At 36.4% G+C, this 22,831-nt stretch overlaps 1 protein-coding gene across 1 annotated transcript; it reads left to right on the forward strand.

Annotated features, from left to right (window-relative positions):
• Positions 1-17,057: 17,057 nt before the first annotated feature.
• Positions 17,058-19,207, forward strand: LOC109244330 (patatin-like protein 3). Its single transcript, XM_019411399.1, has 2 exons — positions 17,058-18,108; positions 18,452-19,207. Exons 1-2 carry the CDS (start codon positions 17,185-17,187, stop codon positions 18,824-18,826), a joined length of 1,299 nt encoding a protein of 432 aa, XP_019266944.1. The 5' UTR covers positions 17,058-17,184; the 3' UTR covers positions 18,827-19,207.
• The last annotated feature ends 3,624 nt before the right edge of the window (positions 19,208-22,831 follow it).

The following is a 22,831-nucleotide window of genomic DNA, read 5'->3' on the forward strand; positions in this document are numbered from 1 at the left end:
AAAAAGTCAAAAATTGACCCCGGGCCCACATGGTCAAAACCCGAGGTTCAAACCAAAACCCAATTACCCATTCACCAATGAACTCAAATATACAATTTATTTTGAAATCGGACCTCAAATCGAGGTCCAAATCCCCAAAATTTGAAAAACCTAGGTTCTACCCAAAACAGCCAATTTCCCCCATGAAAATTATTGATTTTGAGTTGAAATCATGTGAAAAGATGTTAAAGATTAAATAAAACAAGTTAGAAATGACTTACAATCGATTTGGAAGAGAAGTTGTCTTTGAAAAATCGCCCAAGAGTGTTTTGGTTTTGAAAGAGTGTGAAAAATGGTTGAAATGCGTCTAAGTTATGAATTTACAGGTCTCTGATGTCGCAATTGCTGCGACCAGGGTTCGCAATTGCAAACCCCTCAGAAATCTGCTATTGTCGCATTTGCAACTAAGTATCGCAATTGCGAAGTCGCTTTTGCGATCGGATTGTCGCATTTGCGACCAAGGGGGATTCCAGGCCACTTCGCAAATGCGATGGCCCTTTCGCATTTGCGACATCGCTTTTGCGATGACTACTTCGCATTTGCGACCCCAAGGCAAACCAGGTACCTTCGCGTTTGCGGCGGTTTTCTCGCATTTGCGAGCTCGCATTTGCGAGACAGGCTTCGCATTTGCCTGCAGACCTGATCATACCAGCTGAAAAACCTACAATTTCCTAAGTTAAAATTCCACTCTGTGGCCTATCCAAAACTCACCCGAGCCCTCGGGGCTCTAAACCAAATATGCACACTAACCCAAAAACAACATACGGACTTGCTCGTGCATTCAAATCACCAAAATAACATCAACAACTATGAATTTAGCATCAAGATCATGAAATCACTTAAGAACATCAAATTTTCCAATTTTCTCAAATAAGGTCCGATTCACGTCATTTCAAGTCCGTTTCTTACCAAATTTCACAGGCTCAACTTAAATCACATATAAGACCTGTACCGGGCTCCGAAACCAAAATACGGGCCCGATACCATCAAATTTCAAACATATTTCATTTCCAAAAACTCATATATTTTCCATAAAATAATTTTCTTTAAAAAATTCATTTCTCGGGCTTGGCACCTTGGAATCCGATTTCGGGCATACGTCCAAGTCCCATATTTTTTTACGGACCTCTCGGGATCGTCGGAACACGGATCCGGGTCCGTTTGCTCAAAATGTTGACTAAAGTCAACCATAATCAAATTTAACTCTAGAAATTTCTATTTCTCATATTTTCACATAGAAGGCTTTCCGGATATAAGTCCGTACCACGCACGCAAATCAAGGTGAGGTAAAAAGAAGGATTTTAGGCCTCAAAACACTGAATTTATTTCTAAAACAAGTGATGACCTTTTGGGTCATCACATCATAGCAAAGGCATATATTTTATAAAAACTATCCTCTTTTGCTGTTTAATGTTTATGTTTCTCTTTTCTATCATGTTGTGTGCACATATGTGGCATGAGTTAGCTAGGCTAGACTTCTTTATGCTGATTGCCTGCTTGTGTACTTTTAACGATGCAGGGAGAAGTATAAAGTCAGAGGGGGTATAAAGTCGGGGAACTTGTGAAGTTCCTGTTACTTTATGTGTATAATTGGGAAAACAAGGATCTGTTTAAGGGGGAAGTATAAAGTCAGGGGGAACTTGTGAAGTTCATGTTACTTCATCTGGTTAATTTTTCTCTAAACATGTGTCAATTTCTAAGTTTTTCATCATCAAAACATAAAGCTAAGGCATTGTAAACCCATCAAGGAGGATGTTTTCAATAATCAGTCTTCCTTTTACAAAACCACTCTGATTCTCAAAGATGAGCTTCCCTAGAATAGGATTCAGTCCTCTAGATAGGATTTTCGAAATAATCTTGGCCGTAAAGTTACTCAAACTAATAGGTCTCAGATCCGAGAAACTACTAGGAGAGTCCACTTTAGGTATAAGTGCAAGACAGGTATGTGAAAAGAACTTAGTAAGCCTTCTACCACTGAAGATATCCTGAACAAATTCTGTAATGTCATCCTTAATGATATCCCAGCATGTTTGAAAGAATTTCCCATTGTAACCATCCGGCCCGGCTGAACTAGTAGTACTCATACTGAATAAAACATCTTTAATCTCTTCAGTGACAGGAATGGTTGTAAGGATTTCATTATCTTCAGTATTAATGCACTGAGGAATACAACTGATGATATCTTGATCCCTAAAATGGTGTTTGATATTGTAGAACTATTGAAAATGGAGAACAGCTGCTTTGCCGATGTTAGCATCTCCTTCAACCCACTAACCTCTATGGTCCTTAATTCTATGAAGCTGCAGTCTTCTTGTTCTATCTCAGATGGTGCTATGAAAATATTTTATATTAGAGTCACCTTCTTTAAACCAATTCACCTTAGCTTTCTGCCTGAGAATGGCATCCTGCATCCCCATCCATCTAATGTATTCTGCTTGACCTCTATTTAATTCAGCTTTAGAATGATCATTACTATTATTGAGACCAATTTTCTCGAGATCTTGCATTTTGTTTTCCTAAAATTGGACTTGTTCAAAGACATTGCCAATGTCTTCTTTAGACCATTGAGTCAATCTTCTACTAAGCATTTTAAGCTTTAGTTGTAACCTCCACAAAGGGTTACTATGAACCTGATTACTCCATACTTCTTCTACTACCTGCAAAAAGAAATGGTTGGTTAGTCCAGGAATCAAGAAACTTAAAATATTTAATCCCCTGTTGATTTAGATCATGACAGTGAATAAGTAGAGGCCTATGATCAGACCCAGTTCTAGCCAAATGATTGACTTATTATTTTGAAAAATCTGAGATCATTGATTATTAATAAACATTCTGTCGAGCCTCTTCTAGATTCTTCTTCTAGGTTCCCAATTGTTACACCATGTATACTTTGGCCCAACAAAACCCAAATCCATCACACCACAGTTATCCATACAAGTATTGAATTTAAGACTTTTGTTCATTCTATGTGGCCTGCCACATTTCTTCTCATCGGGGTCTAGAATGACATTAAATCACCTCCAATACACCATGGACCATTCACCTGGAGATGAGTACTCTCTAAACTACTCCATAGATCTCTCCTTTATTCTAGAGTGCATTTAGCATATACTACTGTCAGATATAGATCACTATTAGCAGCCCCAAAATGCAATTTAATAATGATTTTCTGATCATTATTGTTCAAAATAGTGGCCATGTTATTACCTGACCACATGATCCAAATCTGTCCATTAGTATTGGAAATACAGTGTTGATAGCCAACGAATCTCCTGCACCTCTCAATTTGATTGATGTTGGCAAAAGGTTCTAAAATAAAAATAAGTTCCACCTTATATATGGTAATCAGTTCTTTTAGCCTTGTAAGGTTTTTTTGCTATTGACTCCTCTAATGTTCCAAAATATAGCACTTATCATGGAAAAATCAGAGTAATTAGCATGAGTTTCCTCCTTCAGGAGGTATAGTATCTTTGCTTTTGTTCAGTTTTTATTTCTTCTTCCCCTTTTCTTTGCCTCCTATGACCTGGAAAGAACCATCTTTTGATTCTGTTTGCAATTGGTCATCCGGAATCATGACAGTCACCCTATTAGGGGATGTCACTTCAATTTGTTGGCTTGTGACATGCTTGTCCTGTTTCAAATTGGATTCAATATTGAGATCGACTACCACATCAATCCCAGGGAGATTTCTAATTTCAGATGGTATGCTAGTTGATTCGTTGACGTAGTCTTTCCATGTATGAGCTTTTTTTCCTGTTTGTCTTTCCGCTTAATCTCCATTTTCATTTTGATCTCCATTTTCTTGTATAGATTCATGACAATATTCTTTGGTTTTACTGTGATTTAGAATTCCATTGCCTTCATTATTGTTTCGATTTCTAACTAAGTTATCATGACTTTGAACTTCCCCCTTGCTATTGTAGCTCTGTTGACACTATTTATTCTTGATTTCAACATGTTCACTTCCCTGGTCCAGTTCTTATAGAGTCGTTGTTATCTCTTTGTTGCTCTTCTTGCCTTTGTTTGTGACTTCTGAAGGATTAAACATAGGCTTGAAAATAACTTTAGCCTTTGTCTTAGGAAGTTTTTTCTGCTTGTGCTTCTTAACCTTTCTGCTGGTTCTATCTTTGATATTGTTTGATGGTCCTTGAATGGCATTCTCCAGCTCAACAGCATTCTTGTGGAACGACTGACTCTTTTCCGTATCTGCACTAGTTTGGGCATTATCTTTAGTAATGTCATTTTCAGATACATCAAGCTTGTTCTCTTTTTCATTTCTCTTTGCCTCTCCATTCTGATTTTCCATAGCTTTCTATGCTTCCAATTCTCTAACTTCAGCAGCTTTCTTCCTTTCTAAAGCTCTACAATTGATCATATTATGCCCCAATTTTTTTACAAAACTTACAGTATTTTAGAACACCTTCAAATTCTAGTTTTTGCACAAAACCTTTTGAAGGAGCATTTTCGTATATTTGCCCCACATAAACAAAGTTTGGTTGGTCTTTTAGAAGGTCGATTTCAACTCTAACCTTTGTCATGCTTGGCTTAGTCCTACCTCTAGTAGCCAAGTCCATCTCAAGGGGTGTACCAATTGAACTCACAACTTGTTTAACATAATTTCATGTGTGCATATGGAAAGGTAGTCCGGGAAGAAGAAACCATACCGGAGCAATAGGCAGGTCTTCTTCAGGTTTGAAATCAGGGGACCATTTTTGCAGCCTCATCTGTTGGCCTTCAATTTCAATGACCCTTTTAAACCAAACGGTATTGAAGTCCTCTTCATTGGTGAAGTCCAAAAAAACATTATAGTTGTCGAAAACCCCAATTTTTGTTGATCCCTTAATTGAAACCAACTCCTTGAATTTTGACCTAATTCTGTCGATTTGGGATCGTGGCTTGAGAAATCGCCCAACAATGGTAAGTTTGCACTCTTCTGCCATAATGCCGTAGTAATCCGATGCCTTGAAAAGCACCACCAGCATCCCATTGTGAGTGGTGTGGGTAGCAACAACTGATTCTCTGCCATGGCGATTTGGGGGAATCGGCACATTCGAGGAAGTGATGACTTTTGTAGCATAAGACAAATTTCCATCGGTAAGCTCAGTAGGCTGGTTTGCCATTGGGTTTAGAGTAGCTTGACCTTCCAAACGTGCCGGAACACCGCCGTCCAGCGGGTCCATTGACTGGAGCGTGTAGGAAACTCGCGGTTAGAAAATAGCCTCTATGTGCCTTTCAGAGAGAGAGAAACTCCTCAACAAGTGATGACTTTTGTAGCATTTCTAATGGAGCTTCAATGTGAGATTAATCTAAATTATAGTAGTCAAAGTTGAGTGTACCCTTTTGCTCCCGAGAATTTGGACAAGCCAAGTCCACCATTTTACGCTGGAGCTTCGTTAAAGATAAATACTAATATGAGACGATTTACCAATGACAAAGTATTTATAGACCAAATTTTAATAGAGGATAAAATCGAGCAATTTCAAATAACACACAAACAAATTTGAGTGTTTTCCCTTCTTCAAATAAGCATAATCACTTTTACTGCACAGTGGTTGATAGTAGCAAAGAGTACAAAACCCGCAGATGAAGACTTAGACCAAAATTTTCCCAATTACCGATTGAGAGAAAACGTCATTCCATAAATTGTTAGGTTAAAACGGACCAAAGATACTCTTAACATGGTACCACTTTGAGCCAAGCATGCATAGTTTTCCCCAAAATGCCTCATACCTTAAGAGTATCGTGCTATTTATACATCATGACCCTTTACAATTTTGAATTTAAGAAAATGACCTTTTTAGATCTCTTATGTGTAAAAGACAGATCTCCCATGTGTAAAAAGGGAGGTAGGATCATAAAACTAAAAACAACTTTGTAAAGAGCCAAATTATAACTCCTTATAAGTGGCTTTTTTTCTTTTCTATATTTTATGTGGGACTTTGTTCACACACACCCAACATAGATATCTATAGTTTGTTGCATGCATAAACTTAGAAAAAATTGTATATTGAACCCCCAACCCTGATCTTCCTCTAATTAAGCAGTGTTCTAAAAGACATATGAGTCATTGGCGAGCACTTGTACAGTTGATTACTAACGTGTTTCTTTATAATCATTGTATAAGGTCAGTTTATGTTGAGACCACATGACCACTAAATTACACTATCTGTGTTATCCTAATTTTTCTACGTCTAAGAATCTTCCCCATTTGGTATGATGTTACTTGAGGAAAATATGACGAAGTGAAATCGATATCACAAGAATTTCTAAAGGAAAGGAAGAAAAAAATTAAAACCGGTTAGAAGTACAATTTATAGATATCATAAATGACAAGCAAATATATACTTGGGGCTCACAAAATCATAATAAAGCATTAGTTGATTTTCAAGTAGATAAAATGTCACAATTCTCCAGCTTGCTTATTTAGTTATGGAGTAGTATATTTGGACGGTCGCCTGGGCAGTTCTTAGTAAATGACAGTTGGAGGTCCCTCTGCACGTACCAATTTAATTTGTTATAATATATCTACTGGACGGGGGAGGTGATCAGGCAGGACATGGTACGACTGCGGATTTCCGAGGACATGGCCCTTGATAAGAAGGTCTAGAGGTCAAGCATTAGGGTTGTAGGTTAGGGGGTAGTAGAACTTTCCTTACTTCATTCCGGGGGTGAGACGGGGTTGGATTAGGGTTGATCTTAGATAGCTTGCAGTTTATGCTGAATACACTATGTACTTGCTGTTTATCTTAGCCCTGGGCCTTAGATACTGGTTACTGTTATTGCATGTCTTTCATCTTTTGGTTGTTATGCTTTCGTTACTATTACGGTTTATACTGGAGTTACTAATGAGTTGTCTTTTCTTGTTTTTTTTTTTTTTTATTTCCGTTTTTCTGAGTCGGGGGTCTATCGGAAACAGCCTCTCTATCCTATCGGGTAGGGGTAAGGTCTGCGTACACATTACTCTCCTCAGACCCCACCTGGTGGGATTTTACTGGGTGGTTGTTGTTGTTTTTATATCTACTGGACCATCTATGTATTAAGCTACATTTTTGGCAGCAAAATATCATAAGAATATTATGGATAGTAAAATTAGTGAAATAATCTGGAAGTACATATCTGCTTGGTCATTAATTGCGGGGGGTCCTAGGTCATTTATATTCGTGGGGAGGTGTACATTATTGTTGGAAAAATATCAGAACATTTAATGAACTAAGCTCGAATCTTGACTGATTTAACTTTACCTTAGCTACCTGTACAATAAAATACTAATAGTAAATCAAATGTGGTAGTACTACTAATCGACAAAATATACAAGAGCAGTAATAGAAATATTGAAATAGATTCACATGTCGGTACATGAACCGTACAACTAATTAGAACCAGGCAATTCTTTTATTATTTTCTTAAAATAAAAAGATACTAGTACTTGTAAAATATTTGAGTTTGACAAGCTAAAGAATAAAATAGAAGTACTTTAACAGTTTACATATATTCACGACCCACAACATCTTTATAAGTCCCTACCTCTGGATTTTGCATTGACTAGTATAGTTTTTCACCCTTCTTTTTATTTTACTTTTACTTCTTGTAAAATTTTCAATGTAAAGATTACGAGTCCTGTTAACATCTTCAATCATTTCAGTTCTCATGATTACAATTAATTTACCAGGTTTTAACCTTTGACTGACAGGCACGTAAAATTACTACTTTTTCTGTCTCAATTTATGTGACGGTATTTAAATTTTGATAGTCAAACGAAAATTTTGAGAGTTAAACGAATTGTTTTGACTGTAATTTTTTCATAAGGCTTTTAGATATTTTAAATTATTAATTATTGTGACTTATACTACTTTTATATAATTTTTAAAAATATAAATTTTATTTTGAAAAACTAAAAAAATTGATATTCAAATACACGGTCAAAATTAAGAAATTTGAATCTCGAAATAAAAGATGTCACATCAATTGGGACAGCGAAAGTACTTTTTACTTATTTATAACAAAAATAGCTCACTATATGAGATTACACCGGAGTATGTTGTTGTTGTTATTATGACTTATGACAAAAACAATAGTAGTAGGAGCATTATTTTTGTTAAATGTAAATTTTCGAAAACCGTAAATTTCAATTTATAAAAAATTTAATCAATAATGACACCAAAAATTCGTAGTGTTGACTAATAAAATCTAAATTCCACCGCCTTTTTTAGAATGGAAGGAATAGTACTTGTTATCAAAAGGAAAAGTGTAATGCTTTATTCCAATATGATTTGCCGCCAACCAGTCGTATATATTTGTGTTGTCTATATCAGAGGCGGAGCAATGATTTAAATTTTTTGGGTTTGGGAATAAAATCATTTTAAGTTATTAGGTTCTAAGCTAATAATTTATAAATATTCATTGAATTGATCTTAACAAATATACAGTTTGAACAAAAGCTAATGGGTTCAGCGGAACACGCAACTAACATTGTGGCTCTGCCCCTATCTAAAACGAGTACTCATAGGGGTTGTTTGATTAGAGAGGAGTTATCCATGTATAAAAACTAGGATAACTTTATATATTGTTTGGTTAAAAAAAGGGGGAAAAATAATCTCCACATATATAGAAGCTAGCATAAGTTATGCAATTTTTGGTTGTTTTTTTCTCTTTTCCACGTAAAATGTAGCATTTAATATAATGTTTGGTTCATGTTTTTCTTTTCCGCATAACTAATACATGTATAAGTTATGAGGGAATCTATGTATTATTTATGCAAGGTAGAAGATGGAATAACTTATACATGTATTAGTAAAACTTGTATTAAAACACAACATGACAAGAATACCCTTTATTCAAACTTGTATTTTTTTTGTTTAAAAATATATATCACTCACATTACATTTATATTACTAATCCTTATATAACTACCGCATAACTAATTTATGCATAACTAATCTCAACATAACTCAACCTTGTATAACTTATCTCTGCATGACTAATACATGCATAATTAATTCATGCATTACTTATTCCAGCATAACTAATACATAACTAATACCTGCATAACTAATACATATATAATTAATGCCTGCATAACTCTAACAGCCAGCCAAACGAATAAAGTTCAAAGTAACCATGAAAAAGCCGCATCCCGATAGACACCAACTTGTCATTTGTAGAGTAGTTTAGTCAAACAAGTTCTCTTCACTGGGCAGATAGTTGTTAGTTATGTTTTAACTATTCTGAGTAATCCATAAATGAGAGCCTAATTATAAATGTGATATAGTTATTGGGTCGTACACACTATGTGTTTGATGGGTTTAGTAAGACGATAAGCAGCTGAATCTAATGAAATCCATTACGGAAAAGGCATATATTTTTTATTTGCTGTTAGAGGTACACCTTTTGTCTTTCTATATACGCAATCATACGGTAATTTTGAGCGATAGGATTGTCTGCTAGGCGGTGTCATTTTGTAAAACGATAAAAATCTAGCCCTACCTCATTTCGACATAACTAATCTTTACATATTTTGTATCCATGATCTAGAGATATTTTTTATGGTAAGATGCTAACCATTACCATTGCATTCTGTCTACCTTTAAAATTGGATTACATTTATACGTGGTTTAATAACTCGGTACAAATTAAGATAATAGATTAACATTAAAATTGATGATAAAAGAATAAATACAAACCACATGAATCGAATAGCTTTGGCCCTCGAGTTCAGTCACCCTTGAACCAAAGATGTTTCCACTGACGTATGAACAGAGTAACAAAATATTAAAATCTAGAAAATGACAGTATATTGATTTATGTTGCGTAAAAATGATGTGTGTTACAAATGATCAGACCCCCCTTTATATAGTAGGGGTGTCCAACTCTTGGTACAATTCTATACAGGGTAAAAAATCTTATGATTTGCTAATTACTCGGCCTCTCCTTGATATGTGCCGAGATTTCCGCCGTGATCCTCGACCGATCGCGAATATTTCGGCTTTCCGTTATTTGGCTCCGTAAGTTTCCCTCGATCTTGCTCGATCTCGATCTTGATCGGTCTTCGGGTCACGAGCTCGACGATCTAATTTTGCATCATGGTTCGATATAATACGAGGTGGAATCTCAACCTATCATATTCCAGTCTCGATTAATCTGTAAAGATGGAGAAGCGAAAAACAATGGTGGGGCTCGAGCTTGGGCTCCAATGGTGGAACCCTAGAAGCTTCTGGAAGAAGGGAGAGAATGAGGGAAGAATGAGAGTAAAATGAATTCCTTTTTTTCACTAACTAAAATACAAAGAGTGTATATATGTACACTGCACGTGAGGGCCACACGTGAGTAACTCCTAACAAAATAACAAAATGCTAACTAATGCTAACTAACAATTGTTACATATAATTAAAGTACTATCTAATACCCCCCCCCCCCCCCAAGTTGGAAGTGAGGTTGTCACTGGCAACTTGCTCATGACTGTGGCATGCTTGACTCCAGTAAGGGCCTTGGTTAAGACATCAGCTAATTTGCAATCAGTCCCAACATGATGAAGAGATACTAGTCCTTCTTGCAGTTTGTCTCTTACAAAATGGCAATCAACCTCAATGTGTTTGGTTCATTCGTGAAACACAAGATTTCGAGCAATGTGTAGAGCTGATTGACTGTCACAAAACACTGGGACAGGTTTAGGAAAGTGAACTGTCAGCTCATCAAACAACCTGCACAACCAAGTAAGTTCACCAACAATATTTCTCAGGGCTCTATATTCTGCTTCAGCAGAGGAGAGGGATATGGTGGCCTGTTTCTTAGACTTCCAGCTGATTGGACTATCACCAAGAAGTACCAAATATCCACTAACAGACTTCGTAGAATCTGGACAAGCTGCCTAGTTGGAATCACAATACCCTTTAACAGTACAATCAGAACTAGCAGACATGAAAACCCCAAGGGTAGGATCAGTCTTCAAATATCTAAGTAAACGATAAGCAGCCTTCAAGTGAGGTTCCCTGGGATCTTGTATGAACTGACTAAGGTGTTGCACACTATATGCAATGTCTAGTCTTGTATTTGTAAGGAAGCTCAACTTACCTACCAGAGTCCTATAGATAGAAGGATCTGTTAGGGGCATACCTTCCTTAGCTTTGAGTTTAACATAAGGATCCAATGGTGAACTGAAAGTACCACAATAGAGACACTCATACTCCTTCAGTAGATCAAGTGCAAACTTCCTTTGGGAGATTATGGCACCATCATCCCTGTAGAGAACTTCCAAACCTAGGAAATAGTGTAATCTTCCCAAGTCCTTGATTCTAAATTGAGCATGTAGAAAGTTTTTCAACAAGGTAATCTCCTTTGGGTTGTTTCCTGTAATGATTACATCATCAACATAAACAGCAACAAAGATAATAGATGAGTCAGTCTTTTTGTAAAATAGAGAATAGTCATTAAGGGAGTGAACATATCCTTTGGAGCATAGTGCCTCAGCTAGTTTAGCATACCACTGTCGACTGGCCTGTTTCAAGCCATATAGTGATTTGTTCAGTTTGCACACTAGTTCAGGTGCATCAACTAATAGACCAGGAGGTAAATCCATATACACTTCCTCATGGAGATCCCCATGAAGGAAGGCATTATTTACATCGAGTTGAAAGATTCCCCAATGTTTCTTTACTGCAGTTGCTATGAGTAGGGCTGCTTATTGGGCGGATTGGGGCGTTATTTACTCTTAACGGTTTGGCTTATCGGTTATCGGCTTTTAGATGTATTAATCCGCTAGCCACCCGATAAGATATCGGGCGAATTGGTATCGGTTTAGCTCTTATCGGGCGGTTTATCGGCCTAATTCAATCTATATTGCACATGAAAGCAATTTACCAAATTTAGCGAGGGTCCAAAATTTGTTTCGCCGTGCTTCAAATGTATGCTGATGTTGGTCAAAGAATGGGGTTTCTTTCTCTTGTTTTATAACTGCACCAAATTTTTTTAGATGTCGCTCTAATTTCTAAACAATCCAAGAACACCTGCCGAAATGTGTGCGGACTGACGTTTTCTTTTTACATGCAAGCAAACCTGCAGATGTATGTATTAAACCCAATTTAACAGTAGATTCTACTCGTTAAACTATCTCTTGTTTGTTAAGTGTTGGTACTTCCACTGCACCTACTGGAGGTGGTAAGAATACGTGAAGCAATCAAGTAAATTGTTTTTGGTTTGATAGGATTGAAAAGAATAAGCGAAGCAAGCAATTAAAATTTGTCTAATAGTAAATTAGTAATAGAGATAGAGTACTGGAAGTGGAAGAAAGGTTTTTGATTATTTAATATATATAAGGATAAAAATAAATTATATATATATATATATATATATATATATATATATATATATATATATATATTCTTAACGGGTTAACGGATTATCCGTTAAGAAAATTGAATAATCCGCCCCCAAACCGATAAGCCGTTAATAAAAAAAATTCAATCGGTTCCCCGTCCGTTAAAGCGTTAACCCGATACCAATAAGCCATTAAGCTTCGGTTTCGGTTCGGTTTTCGATTTCGGTTCGGTTTTTAACACCCCTAGTTATGAGTGCCCTGATAGTCGTCATTTTCACAACTGGTGAAAAGGTCTTAGTGTAGTCGATACCAGCCTGCTGAGTGTACCCTTTCACCACCAACCTGGCCTTGAATCTCTCAATACTACCATCAGTTTTGTGCTTGATTTTATACACCCATCTACAGCCTATTGGCTTTTTTCCTATAGGCAAAGGAACTAAGTCCCAAGTGTGATTGGCATGGAGTGCCTCAAACTCTAATGTCATGGCTGCTTGCCAAGCAGGGTCCAAAGCTGCTTCCTCATAAGAATTTGGCTCACTGTCATGACAAATGCTTTGCACAAGATGCTGACTATCAGGAACTAAGAAGGTGAAGGAAACATGGTGATGTTTAGAGAAAAGAGTATTAAGAGAGAAAGAGGAGTCTGAAGTTGGTGTGGATGTAGAAGATGTTGAAACAGATGTAGGATGTGTATCAAGATGTAGGTTAGGCATGGAACAAATATAATCATTCAAATGCACAGGTAGGTGATGTGTTCTAGTGGACCTTCTAGGTACCTAGTTGACTTGAGTTAAAGGTGGTGAAGGAATAACTTGTGATGAGTTACCAGGAGAATGTACAGATGAGTTGTCCACAAGAGAGACTGTAGTGGGTACACCATCAATACATGTTGATGGTTGAGATGTATGAGTATCAGAATGTGTCTCAGTGAGTGGCACATCCTGTGTAGGAGAAGCAGAATCAAGAACTGAGGGAAGATGAGGGGAGGAGTCAGATAAAATAGCAAGAGGGAAAATGTGCTCATGGAAGATTACATCCCTGGAAACATGAATCTTCTTAGTGGCCAAATTGAGAACTTTGTACCTTTTGTCTTATAAGGATATCCAACAACGACATGGGGAGTGGTCCTAGGTTCAAATTTATCTCTATGAATCTTAGGTGTAGTGGAAAAGCATAGGCAACCAAAACTTCTTAAGTGGGAATAGGTTAGCTTTTTGTTATAAAGGACCTAAATTGACATTTATTTTTCAGATAAGTAGTGGGGAGTCTGTTAATAATATGAATGGCAACCAATACACACTCACCCTAATATTGTAAGGGTAACTTGGACTAGAAAAGAAGTGCCCTGGCAGTTTCCAAAAGGTACCTATATTTTCTTTCTACGACCCCATTTTGTTGAGAAGTGTAGGGACATGTTCTTTGAAGAATAATCCCTTTTGACTAAAAGAATGATGAGGTTTCTGTATTTATAAACTCTGAACCATTGTCTGATCTAATGTACTTTATATTTGTTTTGAAGTGAGTTTCAACCAAAGATATGAACCCTTTGATAACTTGTAATATATTGCTTTTATTTGTCAAAAGTTGGGTCCAGGTGGCCCTACTATGATCATCTACTAGGGTGAGAAAGTATATATAGTTGTCATGAGTGACCACATGGTAGGGTCCCCAGAGGTCTACAAGAAGGAGTTCAAAAAGAGAAATTGCGGTGCTGGTTCTGTGGGGGAATGCAAATCTAGGTTGCCTAGCCATGGGACAAATAGAGCAGAGAAAAGGTTTTTTGGCTGAAAATTAAACAAAAATGGAGGATATCTCTCTCATCTTGACAAAAAGGTCCATGTCCCAATCTATAATGCCACATTAAGTCTGTTTGATTCATATTAGACAAGAAAGAATGTGATGAAAAGCACTAAGTTTTATAGTCAATGGAATTATTTACAGGTGAATGTGAATTGCAAGTGGAAACATTTACAAGTGAATCAGAATGTTGACAATACAAGCTATTTACATCAGAAGTCTTAGACAAAACAGAATCTGAAAGAGGCAAAGAAACAGGTGAAGGGAATTCTTCAAACATCTTGGACATAGGAGTTATAAGCCATCCTTGACCTTACCAATCTCTATAGGCCTCTTCATTGAAGGGGCCTAAAGTAGACATAGAAAGTCAGAAAAGGCTACCAAACCTTTAAACTGAGAAGCGAAAGAATGTATTGAAATAAGGTTGTATTTGAAAGAATGGACATAAAGAACTCTATGTAGAATAATGTTTGGTGCAAGAATAACTGTTCCAATTTCAGTGACTTTAACTTTATAACTGTTTGGTAAAGTGATCAACATAGGATACACTAAGGTTTTAATGTGAGTAAGCAAGGATTTATTGAAGGTCATATGATTAGAAGCCCCTGAATCTAGAATCCAAATGTCAGCTCTTGACTTAAAGAATTTACATGACAACAATCCAAAATCAACAGAGAGAACAGATACAAAACAAGCTAGAATAACTGCAAAATTCACATTTCCACCAGTGGTGCTGTTGTCTGAGTTATCTCCAGCAGAGTTAGTCTGAAAATGCTGGAGTAAAGTCACCAATTGCCATACTCTTCTTTAGTGAGACTGACATTGGAGCTGTTGCTTTGGGACTGCATTTCCTCATCATTCACAGGGAAAGTGTCAACTGGAGTGCTGTGTACATTTGCTGCAGTTCTCTTACCTTTATTGTACTTAGGATTGTGATTGAAATATTGAGGATAACCGTGGAGTTTGAAGCATTTGTCTTTGATATGACTAGCACACTTGCAGTAATCACAAAAAGGACGAGGTCTTCTAGTGGAGGAGTAGTTATTTGGAGAGTATTTGGTTCTGAAGTTATTGTTATGCATAGGTGCCCTATTTAAGCCGTTGTGTGCAGGAACATTGGATTTAGTGATGCGGATTCCATCACGAGCTGATTGTGTGGTTTCACTTCTCTTTGCTTTTCCTCCTGAATGAGCAAAGAGAAGGCCTATGCCATAGAAGGTAAGGGATTCATCATAAGTATGCTGCCCCGCATTGTGGTGTATACCCCGTTCAATCCCATGAGAAATTGGATGAGTCTTCTGTCTTGCTCAGATTTGTGCATATTTTCCTTAGCCCCACAAGTACATTAGCAAGTACACTCTGATTTGGCATTTATCATGTTCAATTCCTCCCAAAGTTTTTTCATCTTTGTATAGTATCCAATAATATCAAGGACACCTTGAGTTAAATCGTTGATTTCCTTTTAGATCTGGTATAATTTGGTGCTATTAGTCTGATCGTACCTGTCCACTAACTCGCTCCACAGCTCAAAAGCATTACTAGCATGTTCAACACTATCAGCAATAACTTTGCACAGAGAATTCAGGATCCATGAGGTTACCATATCATCGCACCTCTCCCACTGACGGAATTGTGGGGAATCTGGGTCTGGCCGTTTATACTCTCCAGTGATAAAATCTATCTTATTTTTGACTGAAAGAGCCCTAAGAACACTTCTCCTCCAAGATCTGTACCCCCGATGTCGCTGAACGGAGATGTCACTAACATTGCACCAGGATTATCCAATGGGTGCATGTAGAAAGGCCAGCTCAAATTAACTCCGGAATCGACGACGGCGACGGGAGTAGAGCTGTCGCTCAATTCAACTTCAGGTTCATTGTTTGGATCAAGGATAGCCATAGCGGAAGGAAAAACAGAATGGAGAAGAAGAAATGCTGGAACGAGAAAACTGGAGGAAAACTTACAAACTCGATTGAGATCGTGATGTTAGCTTCAATTGAGAGAGAAATTGAGGATAATAGTGAGTCGACTACTGTGCTCTGATACCATGTAAAGATGGAGAAGCGAAAAATAATGGTGGAGCTCGAGCTTGGGCTCCAATGGAACCCTAGAAGCTTCTGGAAGATGGGAGAGAATGAGGGAAGAATGAGAGTAAAATGAATTCCTTTTTTTCACTAACTAAAATGTAGTCAGTGTGTGTATATGTACGCTGCACGTGAGGGCCACACGTGAGTAACTCCTAACAAAATAACAAAATGCTAACTAATGCTAATTAACAATTGTTACATATAATTAAAGTACTATCTTAGTATAATCACACAAGGAGCGAGCCCGGTTTTGACCGTATACACATTCGTAGATTCATTTTAGGCAAAGGATACATTTAAAGAAACTTGAAAAACAAAAGAGGAATGTCAATGAATTGAATGACCTAATCAGGTTAATAATTAAAGGACATCATATTCAAATTTATGATGTTGTAATTCAAATTGTTCTTTGTTGATCACTACTCTATCTTCGTCGGATTAAACCTTTTTTTATTCTTCACTTCACAAAAGTTTAGCAAAGAAAGTTAGAAAATTTGAATTCTAGTCTAGAAAAAGTTGCAAACCAAACAAAACGTTACATATGGTCCATACTTGTATTAGTTTAAAGAATGGAGTCTAAAGACTTTCTTTAATCTTAAAACATTTAGCCGCCAATTTCCTTTTTTGCCTCTCTTCTCTTTCAAACTAAACCCCCTTTCCAATTTAGTCTCCTAGTATACTCTATAGCCTCAAGGAATGTTCTTCGATACTCATAACTACCCCCCACCCACCCCATCCCACCCTAGCCCCAACCCACTCTACCCCACACACCCCCACGCTTACAATTTTCAACATCTCTCTCTATATATACACTTGTATATCAACTCTATAACTCATTCAGCATTCTTCTCTTCTAAAACCATTTTCTTTGCTCATATATTACAACAAAACAAAGTAAGTTCATTGGTTTATATCAAAGAAAGGATTTTGTAGCACCACGATTACAGAACAATGGCAGCTGCATCAGTTAATGCCACAATTTCAATGCTTGACTCCAACATGGAAACAGATAAGCTCACGTACGAAATTTTTTCCATTCTTGAAAACAAATTCCTCTTTGGCTATGATGATACAAAAACTTCAGACAAAAATTTATCAGCTCCTTTCGCCGGAAACAAGAATGCCGGCACCGGAAAAGTCAGAATTTTGACAATTGATGCTGGTGGGTCCACTGATGGTGTCCTCGCCGGAAAATCTTTGACCCATTTGGAAGCTACCCTTCGCCAGAAATCGGGAAAACCAAATGCACATATTGCTGATTTTTTCGATGTTGTCGCTGGCTCCGGCGCCGGCGGTGTACTCGCCGGTCTTTTGTTCACACGTGGGAATGATGGGGTTCCTATGTTTACTGCAAAGGAAGCTCTTGATTTCGTTGTCGAGAATGGTCGGAAAATTTCCCGGAGTTCGAAGACAGGAGTTTTCCGGCAAGTTCCCCGACCGGCGAAGGTGTTTAAGAAAGTATTCGGGGATTTAACGTTAAAAGATACGATGAAAGCGGTTTTAATCCCATGTTACGATCTTACTACTGCGGCGCCATTTGTTTTTTCGCGCGCTGATGCGTTGGAAATGGACGGTTGTGATTTCACGATGGCGGATGTCTGTGGGGCCACTATGGCTGATCGCGCGGTGGATATAAAGTCTGTTGATTGTAGGACGAAGATCACAGCCGTTGGTGGTGGAATTGCGATGACTAATCCAACGGCTGCAGCTATTACACATGTCCTCAATAACAAGCAAGAGTTCCCATTTGCTAATGGAGTTGAAGATTTGTTAGTAGTTTCTTTGGGAAATGGAGATTCAGATTCCGGCACCGGAAATGTGATGTCATCGCCGGCGGCGTTCGTTAAGATTGCCGGAGATGGAACTGCCGACATGGTATGTTTTCTTGGTTCATGCAAATTATTTTTAGTATTTTAATCAATGGAAGGAGTAGTAATAATTGCGATCTTTAAAATACTTCCTAATTAGAATAGTAGGTACTTTGGAATTAATGAGATTTATTGATTAAAAAAAACCTTTCTTTTGGCATGGGACCTCAGATTATTTAGTGGCATTTAGTGAAAAGTAGTACACATTAAATGTTTCAACAAGGTCACCTAACTTTGTATTGTAAAATTAGGAACTTTAGTTTTGCAATCTTTTTTATAATAAATTTTGTCTTGACTTGATATTCCATATATGGACAAAGGCTAATAATTTTTTATGCTAAAAAATGCAGGTAGACCAAGCTGTATCAATGGCATTTGGAGAAACTAGGAAAAATAACTATGTACGAATTCAAGGAAATGGAATTATTGGTAAGAGAAATCAAATGATTAAAGAGGAAAATATAAGGAAAGGTGAAAGAATGAGGAAAATGGTGGTAATTGCAGAGGAAATGTTAGGGCAAAAAAATGTGGAATGTGTTTTATTTCAAGGGAAGAAGTTGGTTGAAAATTCAAATTTGGACAAGTTGAAGATAGTTGCAAGTGAATTAATCAAAGAGCAAGAAAGGAGAAAAAACAGCATATTACCCCCTGTGATCTTGAAACATGCACCATCATCTCCTAGAACATCTTCTGCAACAACTCTTTCATCCAATTCTTCATGTTAATTAACTCAATCGATGGTGAAATAGTTGACGTACGTGCAAACAATTGTGATCGAGTCGACGTGTGCGTAAGCTAGTTCAAATATCAAAGGACTAGTAATTACTAGGATAGGCAATTGTGAGCTTTTGAGTTTTAGTCAAATCGAGTCGAATCGCGCTATGTCAATGTCTTGAAATATGATTGTGAAGCCACTCGTGATGAAGTTAGGACATCCGAGTTTGAGCTGAGCTGCTAGAATAGCCCAACAATTTTTTTTTTAATTTTTTTTTTAGTTCTTGGGTTGATTTGTAGTTGAAATGTATATTTAGGAATGAATCTTGATGAATGTTTATATGTATATGATTTCAGTAATATGAATGGATTGCTCATTAGAGGGACTTGCTAGATCAAATTCTTTCATTTAGAGATGTCAATGAGAAGGGTTAACAGTATCGTTGCTACAAATAATATATGACCAAACTAGTCCCATTTACCATAATTAATACGAGATAGATGTGTATGACACTTGTATTTTTATAACTGTGGTGTTCGAGCAGCAAGTCAATTGAGCTTGCAGGTTAACTCTATTCCACATATAATTGTGTATGACACTAGCTAACTTTTACTCCGGGGTGGATCTATATGGGAGGGGTGGGTTCGTGAACCCATTCTCAAGTGAGCACTTTGGCTTAGGCGGTCAATGAGTGCACCTTCGCCCCAATGGCAGATCTATCTAGCTAGTTACTCGGACTTGTAAGTTCTTTAAAAAGAAAACTTTCATTAAAATATTTCATAAAATGTGATATTGTGATCCCCATATTTTTCTTTCGAAGATTATCACTGATAATAGAAGGTTGTAAGTGTTCGATTAAAAAGAGAACTTCAAAATTTTCTCAAAAGAATTTATATTTTGTCAAGAAATGAAGAACCAAAAATAATAATAAAATTAATCTTAAACTCCTATTATAATAAAAAAAAACTAATAATGCAAATCACATATCTACATAGAAATAGAAGTATATAAAAAGATCACATAATAGGATGGGTGAAGAATTTTTTTAAGAGAAACTTTCAGAAATCACTATGTTTTAGTGGTTATTAGCTAGTTGTAGCTACCATTTACTATATTACTTCCTATAGCTATGTTTTCAGATTTTTTAGAGTGTATTCGATGTATTTAAGCTACTGTATTCATGAATACAGTAGCATTTCTAGGCGTGAAACATGGGATTACAGCTAGACAGATTTTTGTATTCGAGTGTATTCGACTGTATTCATGGCGTGAAACATGGGATTGCAGCTGGACAAATTATTGTATTCGACTGTATTCGACTGTATTCATGGTGTGAAACAAGGGATTACACTGTTTTTAAACAGAAAGTGAATCAATTAACATAATAGACTCCTAATATAACTCAACAAACTCAATTATAACACACAAATATTATATTTCTAGTTATAAAAAAGATTGTCAACCGAAAAACATCCCAAAAATATAGCAATCTTCAGAGAAATTATATAATACATCTAAACGCATAAATTATATTAATTAAAAAAAACATATGAATACATTCATAGAATATAGCGAGACAGTGAATACAATGAAATACATAAAATACAGCGGGATACATTGAAATACAATGAAAAAAAAGACAATGAATAAAATAAAATACATAGAATACAACGAGATACATTGAAATACAATGGAAAAAAAGACAATGAATACAATGAAATACAGCGAGATACATTGAAATATATTAACAGAAAATTCAAGTTGCTCAGCCCCCAACTCCGTCGTCTTTGTTCAAGAACAACCCTAATGTCGTCTTGTTGAAGCAGCATCAGTATCCAGTCCTCGCTCGCCGTCACCGTTGCCTCCGGTTGTCAACGATTAGCACGTAATTACCGGCGAAATAACGGAGGTTTTTGTTGATCCGATATGTTGCGTCAGAGAATGAGATTGGGAGGCTGAGGGCAGCGGTATCAATGAATAACGGCCACGGCCGAAACGGTGACGGTGGCAATTGCTCCGCGTCCAGCGGAGGAGAAGACATCGGGAAGTAGAGAGAGAGAGGGAGAATAAATATGGGGTAAGGGATAGGAGAAATTTGAGGGGATATGAGAGAAAATTAATACAAAGCTTATTTTATAGCTTAAGGGTATGAGGTGACCATAAATAAATATTTGGCTATAAAAAATCAAAAGGTAGCTATGGAATATAATTTTTTAAAAGGGTATCTTATTTAAAATAAATAACGTATCAACCTTTGCTATAGGAGGTAACTAATCCTTTTTTTAATACTTTTTAGCTTGCTATATATAACATAAGACATTTAAAACGATATGTAATGATACTATTATTGATAGTTTTTAAAGTATAAAATTCGTCGAGGATATACATATATAATGCTAATAATATTAACTAGAATTTCCTCGTCAATTTTGGTCATCATAAAAAAATTTATATTGTCAAATCATATATTTATCTAAAGATAGTGATTCACCCATGCTATTAAAATCCTGGATACGCCTCTGCTTTTACTCCATTAATTCGTATAAAAACAGTCAAACATTAATTTGATGAGTTTAAAGAGAGGAAGGAGCAACATTCTTTGTAATGTCTTTGAACACAAAGTTGTCTCACTTCATTAGAAAGTAATTTAATTAAGACATCTTTTGAGCATAAGATGTTGGAAGAGGCATTGAGTATGCCCAGTAATAAATTTGTAGCGTGATACTTGGATAATTATTAACCTTAATTATGTCTTACTATCAACAAGTTTAATTCAATGGCATGACACTTTTGACATAATCCTTCGAAGCTACCCACCTTTGTCTCACGTTTCTAGGTGGGAAAAAGTTAACCAAACACGGTCTTTACCTGATTTAATGGAAGTTATTATTGACATGCTCGCATACAAGATATTTTATTAATACTGCCATGAGATCTTAGGTTCAAATAATTTAACGTAGACAAAAAATATTAGGTGATTTTATATATATATATATATATAAAAGTATTGATGGACAGATTTGCGTTGGTGAAAAATAATAAATATCTCATAAAATTAATTAGTCGAAGTGTGCGCAAATTGACCCGAATACCACGATCATAAAAAGAGGTTAGAGAGGGTAGACACAAGACAATTGCATGTGTGCACGGAAGATTACAAATGGCAGATTTGTGAAAAAGAAGATGAAATTGACAGTGGAGAGAGGGGAAGAGAAAGATATTACGAGTCGCTTTAATATTTAAAGATGATCTCTGTCTCCACATGTCCGGTTTAAGTTTCTCTGTCGGTGTAAAGTAAAACTTATTACGATCACTTGCTGAATTTGGGAGTGGGCATAGTAGATGAAAATTATAGCCGCTGTAAAATTAAAAATTGAAAAAATATATAAAATTTATATATATATTTTTGTATATATATATATATATATATATATATATATATTCTGTATGTTATATACAAAAATTATATAAGTTTTATATATTTTTCCGGTTACCAGATATAAATAGTTTTTGACGCGAGCTAAAAGTGATAATACCCCTAGTAGATGTGGGGGCATTTGCATCTATACCCGCTTTTGGGGTTACTTTTTAACTTATACCCGCCTTGCAAAAAAAATTGCAAGCATACCTACTTTTCGCGTAACTTCAAACATACGGTCCTGAAGTAGCAAAAATTTATGTCTGAAGTTTGAACTTCAGAATGTTTTGCCTGAAGTGTAGCAAAACTTCAGATATTTTTGCATGAAGTTTGGCCTGACTTGCAAAGGCAATCACGCAAACTTCATTTCATAGTGCAAATGGCAAACTTCAATTCAATAAAACTACAACATGTTTTGGCTGAAGTTTTTGTTTGTAATTGGTGAACTTTAGCTGAATGTCAGCATTCTAGTAGCTGAAACTTCGTTCTGTATTTGCTAAACTTCAGCATGTTTTAGCTGAAGCTTTGTTCTGTATTTGCTGAACTTCAGCATGTTTTAGCTTAAGCTTTGTTCTGTTTGTGATGAACTTCAGCATT

This window comes from Nicotiana attenuata, unplaced genomic scaffold (genome assembly GCF_001879085.1).
Source record: "Nicotiana attenuata strain UT unplaced genomic scaffold, NIATTr2, whole genome shotgun sequence".
NCBI lineage: Eukaryota > Viridiplantae > Streptophyta > Magnoliopsida > Solanales > Solanaceae > Nicotiana > Nicotiana attenuata.

What these genes read in the sequence shown, in the direction of transcription:
- LOC109244330 (XM_019411399.1), top strand. Translation starts at nt 17,185, where the DNA reads ATGGCAGCTGCATCAGTTAATGCCACAATTTCAATGCTTGACTCCAAC. An exon ending in GAGATGGAACTGCCGACATG is followed by an intron (nt 18,109 to 18,451) that starts GTATGTTTTCTT and finishes TAAAAAATGCAG; the next exon opens with GTAGACCAAGCTGTATCAAT.